General features: G+C 33.6%; 1 protein-coding gene across 1 annotated transcript; it reads right to left on the reverse strand.

The window, feature by feature from the left end:
* Window positions 1–5,645: 5,645 nt before the first annotated feature.
* Window positions 5,646–6,398, reverse strand: LOC129876953 (zinc finger protein 11-like). Its single transcript, XM_055952432.1, has one exon. It carries the CDS (start codon window positions 6,396–6,398, stop codon window positions 5,646–5,648), a length of 753 nt encoding a protein of 250 aa, XP_055808407.1.
* Window positions 6,399–7,960: the final 1,562 nt, after the last annotated feature.

The raw sequence follows: 7,960 nt of genomic DNA on the forward strand, positions 1-7,960 counted from the left end.
ACTTACAATCTTGCATCTTGAAGCGTCTCAAGATTTTCTTCAAGTAGTTCTTTTGAGAAAGCCAAATCTTCCTATTATTTCTGTCTCGGTGAATTTGCATCCCTAGAATCTTGTTTGTTGGTCCTAAGTCCTTTATTTCAAACTCCCTAGCCAACTGTGCCTTTAAATTTGTAAGACGATCTTTGTTGAGGCCTTCTACCAACATGTCATCAACATACAACAGTAAAATAACAAAATCTTCATCACGAAATCTCTTGTAATAAACACAAGGATGAACTATGTCTGTTGTATCCAAGACTTATAATGAAGGAATCAAATCTCTTATACCAACATCTCGGTGCCTGTTTGAGACCATATAGATATTTGTTCAACCTGTAAACTAAGTTCTCTTTTCCCTGTTCTTCAAAACCTTCTGGTTGGAGCATGTAAATTTCTTCTTCAAGTTCTCCATGAAGAAATGCAGTTTTGATATCTAACTGCTCCAAGTACAAATCAAATGTAGCACACATCGCTAGGATCACTCGAATTGTTGTGAGTTGAACCATACCTTCTTTCTGAGCGAATACTTTCACCACCAATCTTGCACAATACTTCTCCACTTGATCATTACCATTGCGTTTGATCTTATAGAACCATTTGTTTCCAATGGCCTTCCTTCCTTGTGGTAATTGAACAAGATCCCATATTTTATTTTTATGAAGAGCTTCAATTTCTTCTTGCATTGCTACCATCCACATAGATAATTCTTGGCCTTTTATAGCCTCGTGAGATAGTATGCAACATTGCCCTCCATAGAATAATCTGAGTGTCAAGATGGTTCTCTTCTCTCCCTAGTTGACCATCGAACTTGTGAAGTTTCGATCTCAGCTTGCTCTTGTTCTTCGTGCTCTGGTACTGCTTCAGAAGAAATTAGAACGTCTTTTGTTTCTTCAACTTCAACTGAAGTAGTCTCTGCTTTTTCTTTTGAAGTGCTACCTTTTTTTGCTTGTATCTTATTTTCAACAAATACAACATCCCTGCTGATTATCACCTTGCGGGCAGTGGAATCCTACAAGCGAAACCCTTTAACTCCATAAACATACCCTAAGAAAATGCATTTCCTGGATTTTAGATCCAACTTCGATTTTTCTTGGGTGTTGTACATAACATAAGCAGGACTTTCAAATATATGTAAGCGAAAATAATCAGCTGGTTTTCCTGTCCATATCTCTATTGGCTTTTTCAAATCAATTGCGGTTGATGGTGACCGATTGATCACATAACAGGCGGTTTTGACTGCTTCTGCCCAAAATTATTTTTCCAACCCTACAGTTGCCAACATAGCCCTTGTTCGTTCCAACAAAGTTTTGTTCATCCGCTTTGCTACTTTATTTTGTTGTGGAGTATATGCCATCGTGAATTTCCATTTAATACCTTCTTGTTTACAGAAGTTATCAAATTCATCACCAGTGTATTCTCCTCTATTATCTGTTCTCAAACACTTGATCTTTTTCTCAGATTCAAGTTCCACCCGCGTTTTGAACTGTTTGAAAAATGGAAAAATATTTGTCTTTCTCTTGATTGGATACACTCAACTTCTCCTAGAGTAATTGTCGATAAATGACACGAAATATTTTGCCACTCCCAGGGACTCCACTGGTGCTTGCCAGACATAAGAGTGAACCAGATCTAATATTTTCTTGCTTTTAGCAGAGGAACTGCTAAACTTCAGTTTATTTTGCTTACTGGTAACACAATACTCACAAAAGGGTAGTGAAATCTTTTTGAGCCCTGGAAGAAGCTTTTTCTCAGCAAGAATCTTCAAACTTTTTCCGACATATGACCGAGTTTACGATGCCATATCATCGTTGATTCTTCAAATGAACTTGCTGACGCGGTTGATTCTTCTCATTTTTTGTGTTTTTCACCTTTAAGCACATATAGATTTGCAGTAAGTTTTTCCTCTTTTATCACTACAAGTGCTCCTTTGGATATTTTCATAAATCCACCATGAGTTTTATATGAACATTCATTATCATCTAATTGTCCCAAAAATAATAGATTCTTCCTCAAGTCTTTTACATGTCGTACCTCCTAGATGGTGCGTATCGTGCCATCATACATTTTTATTTTTATGGACCTAATACCAATAACATCGAAAGCATGATCATCTCCCATGAACACAGACCCTCCTGAGATAGGATTATATTGATGGAACCATTCTCTCCGAAAAGTCATGTGTCATGTTGCTCTTGTGTCTATGATCCAGACATCAGTGAAATATTTTCTGCCTTCATTATTTGATATTTTTTCACTACATAAAATATCACCATCATCCGAGGTACATGCAACATTCTCTTGAGCATTTGATGGCTCAAGGTGTTCACTCTTCTTTTTGAACCGATAATCTTTCTTGAAGTGCCCTTTCTTGCCACAGTTGTAGCACTTGATATTCTTCTTACTTCTTGATTGAGATCTACCATGATTGTGACTCCCACTGGGGCCACGTTCCATTGGTCTTCCTCTCACCATCATCAAAGCTTCAGCTTGCTGCGAACTTTCTTGTCTATCGTCTTATTTTTGCGTCGATTTTCTTCTTCTAAGACAGTGGCTGCAATTTCATCGAAAACTAGACTGTTTGTATTGTTTGTCAAATTGATGATGAGTTGATCATACGAGCCAGGCATACTTTGAAGTAGAAGCTTCGCGCATTCAGTCTCCTCTATTTTGCAACACATTATTGTAAGTTGCGAAAACAGAGTATTCAAAGTATTGATGTGTTCAGTAACCGACATGGATTCTGCCATTCAAAGAGTATACAATCTTCTTTTTAAGAAAATTTTATTATGCAAAGACTTGTCCTCATACAATTCCGTAAGAGTATCTCATATTTCCTTTGTCGTCCGCTTTTCAGCCACACAAGACAACACTTGATCAGCTAGTGCCAAGTGTAGATCAGCCACTGCGTTGCTGTCTATGTCGTTCCACTTGTTGTCATCAACAAAGTTTGTGGGCCTGTCTTCAATTGCAGCTAATCAATTGTCTTTTCTCAATATCGCTTTTATTTTATTTTCCACAATGAGAAATTAGTGTCATTGAATTTTTCAACGTCAAACTTTGTTGTATTCGACATTGCTATTTGCTTCACACCCTTTTAGATCATTTCTGAATATTTTTGTGAACAATCGTGTCAAACTGTACCGTTACTAAAATTTACTATTCACGTGAATAGTAATTTTCACTGAATTTACTATTCACAAAAATTTACTATTACGAATAGTACTTTCGCATAAAACAGATAGAATAATCGAGGGCTCTGATACCACTGTTGTGAGGAGGAAGCATCACAACTTAAGTTTGATATAAAAATAAATTGGACACGAGAATTTTACGTGAAAATACCTCAAACAGATAGAGGAGAAAAACCACGGGGTAGAAGAATTTTACTATAAGAATATGGGAGTACACTGCTCTCAAATACAAGGAGAAAACAACAATTATCACTCATCTCTTGTAAAAGGAATAACTACTAAAGAGGACACTCAAGAATACAATATTTATCTTGGTGTATAACTTTTTTTGTATTCTTACTCTCTTTTTCTGAATGATTTAAATGAGGGCATAATGCCCTCTATTTATAAGAACCAAAAACGTGTAAAAAAAAATTACGCGTTGCATTTTTTGACAACAGTCTTTGTTGAAATGCTGTCTTTGTTGACTCTTTCATTTATGCATTTGTTGACAGCAACACAGCAGCCTTTGTTGACTTTTTCAGGTATTTCCCTTAGTTACAAAACTATTGTAGCCCAGTCATGTGGGCTCTCGAATTTGACGTGCCACAAATGTTCAATTGTTGGTTGAGCTTCCACGTGGAATAATTTACCTTCATTATCCTCTGACACTTCTATAGATTTAGACTTATATATTGGGGGGGAAACGATTTTAAGATCATAAGTGAAGGGTAATTTTATTTTTGTATATGTATCATCGATCCCATAAAAATATACTGCGTATCGTACGTTGTTGTTATTGTAAGCTAAGAGAGAAATATTTAAGTCAATTGTTTTCACTAGAATTTTATTGATTGAAATGTTCTTTCACCCAAAATATTTCAACATTTAGTATCAGAGCAAATATAATTGTCTTGAAAGACATGAAAAACGCAAAATGGTTGAATATTTTAGAAATGAATCTTCAAATTAAAATAATTTTGAACGAGATTAGATACTATAGTTATAAGAACATTGAGCAAGACAAACACCAAATTGACCAAAGTATTTTAGTAGGTGAAACTATCAAGATTTCAAAAATTACTAATTTTTGAAGGATTATTTTGATGGCAAAAAAAAATTACGAAGAATAAATTCAACATTCAATAAATGATAATTATATTATGGTTTCTATTGAAGAGCTCAAGGATTTAAATACCACAACTGTTGATGAATTTGTCTGATCTTTATTATAAAACTATGAAGAAAGACAAAGTAAGTCAAAACAAGAATCAATTAACATGCTTTGCAAAGTAATTTTTTCCCAAAAGGAGAAAAATGAAAAAATGTGGCTCTCATCAAAGAGGCATTCAACGTGGACGAGATATAGAAAGGTTAGAAAAAAGAAGCCGAGCTTGAAAATTCGTCAAATTATAAGAACACAGACCTTACACTAACTTTTGAAAACGTATCAAAGCAGGTTCAAAAATTAAAATACAGTAATAGAAAAGAGCAGGATCATCAACAAGTACTATACTAACTGAAGCAAATTAATGGAACAATTGGTAATCATAAAATCATAGAATAACAAAGTAGGAAAGTAATAATAATAAAACTGATAAGAAAACTAGACAATGCTCGACTACCTATTATCCTTTTGTCTAATATGAATTACTTTTGAAAAATAAAATTGATTCAATTTAAGTAAAAATAATTATTTTAGTTCATGTACTAGAAAATTAATGGAAGAATGCCTATATGGTTGTGCATATATTTTAGGAAAAGGTAGAGGGATACAATTAGTTTGATGTATACATGTATTAGAAGAATATCATTGATTTAGACTATGTTTTCCTCCCTTATCTTCACGAGAATATCATTAATTAGTTGAAAGTATTCTTCCTCTCAAAACAAAGAAAAGTAAAATTAAACAAAACAAAAACCAAAAGGAACAAAGAAACAAACAAAAATATAGATAGCACGTTTAATTTCCTTTTATAAAGAGCATTAGAGTTAGTACACCTAAACTTCAAGAAAACTATTTCCAATCCAAAATATATAACTGAATTAAATATCTTTTCTAGTTATGGAGTACAAGCATGCGCACTTAGGAAAATTTTAAGGTTTAGGAAAGGAGAGAAAAAGAACAAAATAACAATATCCTTTTGATGATTTAGATCGTTTAACTTAAATAAATATTACACAATTTTAAAAAATAAAATTAATAAAAAGAGGGAAGTTGTAAGGATGAGAAAGAATTACCTCTTTGATGGATTATAGCAAGTATATCTGATCAACATGTTAAAACAAACTAAAAGTCTTTCATTGCGAAGATTAGGCCAGGCGGAGATTTGATAAAACTCAATAACTTTGATCTGTAGTCCAAATTGTGCATATATGTTTAGAAATTCACTAACTACGTATATGTGGTAAACTTAGGTCACATGAACTTTAAATTCAAAACTTGTGAAGTTCAAATCGTAGATCTGTCTCTATCAAGGACTCAGGTGGTTCCATCCCTAATCGAAGCTCAAGGTCCAATTCTGAAACGGGATTTAGCTGCATGCCCTTGTTTCCTACTTGCCCATCATCCATACAATTGCTTGCTTCTTTAATTAATGGAGTCTCCTTGAATAACGGTAATTGCAAAAGATCTCCAATAATCATTTCATGATTATGATCATAATTATTCACCTTGGATGTAATTAGACGATCATTTTCTTCATCATATGTAACACATGGCCTTTTCGAGGAGCTACTCATTAATGTCTCATCGTATGATGATACTTCTTGTTGGAACAAGTCATCATTTGCAGGAGGAGGAGGACGAGGAGGAGGATTATGATCATAATTCACCTTAGATGTAGGATGATCATTTTCTTCATGATATGTAACACATGGCCTTTTCGAGGGGCTACAAATTATTGCCTCATGATCATATAATGATACTTCTCGTTGCAACGAGTCATCATTTGCAAGAGGAGAAGGAGGAGGAAAAACGGAGTTGGTGATGTCCAAAGAAAGCAAGTTCTGATCACTTGAAAATTCTCTAAGCCTTGCTCTATCTCTTCTATGGATATTCATATGTCCACCTAGAGCTTGTGCATTCGAAAAACCTCGTTTACAAAAGCTACACCTATAAAACTTAACATGCCCTAAACCTAGTAGTTCCTCAGAGCTCCATGTTATTATTTGGTTGGATTTCTCCATAGGATTAATTGAAAGGGCAATTAATTAAAGATGTGGAGGAGGAATTAAGATGAGATTAATTGAGAGAGAAGAGGTCACGGTCGGCAGAGAATGGGAATTTAATAATTCACAAGAATTGAACAAGCATGCTTGATTTCGTATTTAAGATGATTACTAATTGTATATTATGACTATAATAATTTCATATTGTAATAATACGCAATTATCTTTCTACCAGCAAGTTGACACAAATGTTAAAAAAATTTCAATGAGAAGTGGTCCAGGGTAAAGGGATGCACAAGGAATTAAGGGATTTTGTGAATCGAAACATGCTATATCTTACCTAAATTATGTGACCGACTCACCTAAAGTTTAAACTGATGTTAAAAGAAATGACTTATTTATTTATTGGTGACTCGTCTTCTGCGGCATGTGCTCTTTTACGAATAGGATATGTAACTTCATGTTACTCTCAAAAGGGCACCAATATTACAAATAACTTGTGCTCATGCCAAGTTCACAACTGATATTCTAGTGGAAATATTACAAAACGCGATAAAAACTTGAAGCAGAAAGCACAGAATCTGATTATTCTGGTATTATTGCGGACATAAGTTGAGATCTACCGCCATACCTCTTTATAACGATGTTGTTTATCTGGATTTCTTTTGATTGTTATAGTGAGATATCGTAATAGAAAATAAAGTCGGTTACAAGAAAAACTAGGTCATTGTAGTGAATGTAGCTAAGCTAGAATGATTGTTACAGAGAGAGAGAGAGTCGACTCTGCATTCACATTTGGCTCTAGTTCAATTTTGATAAAGGGAAAGAGTTGTAATTTGCTCTAGTTAGACTCCAAACTTTCTTATTTGATACACCTTTATCTTTATGTTGGTAGAGTGTCATTTTCACTTTTCCATCGTGAATTAGTGAGACATTTATGCTATAGAACATGATTTTTTTACTTATTTCCTATTTAAATAGCTTACTGAAAAATGCATGGTGGAAAACAGATTCTCACTGAAATAGTAAGAAACTTTCTAAATTTTCTATATGAAAATATTACTATTTTTTTTCTTTTCTTACCGATTCAATCAAAATATCTGAGGAAATAATCACTAAACATTTTTTAGTGGGAAATTTTAGTTAAAAAATAGTGATTTTTTATAGTGTTTCCCCATTTGTTGACAATCTAATTAATTAAGTAAGTACAAAAACTATGAGAGTTTGAGCTTATAGATGTAAAAGTCACATAAACTTAATTCTGTATAGAGAAAATAGAAAAATGGTAATTTCATGACTAGATACGAGTATAATTTTGAGAATATGTGTTCGAGTCACAACATACAATATGAGGGCTGACAATATATATGAATTATTTGAGTTTTAGTTAAATAAACTAATAGCATAGAAACCTGATCAACACGACTTATATTCTTGCACGCTTTATAGAACAAAGCAAAGTCAACAACATAAATTTATGTATGACTTTAATTTGTCAACGGCTTCCTCACTTGTTCTTTTGTCCATTCATTAAGCAACAGTGAAGGTTAATTATTTAATAAAGAAATTAAGGTCACCAA

Source organism: Solanum dulcamara, chromosome 12 (genome assembly GCF_947179165.1).
Source record: "Solanum dulcamara chromosome 12, daSolDulc1.2, whole genome shotgun sequence".
In the NCBI taxonomy this organism is placed as follows: Eukaryota; Viridiplantae; Streptophyta; class Magnoliopsida; order Solanales; family Solanaceae; genus Solanum; species Solanum dulcamara.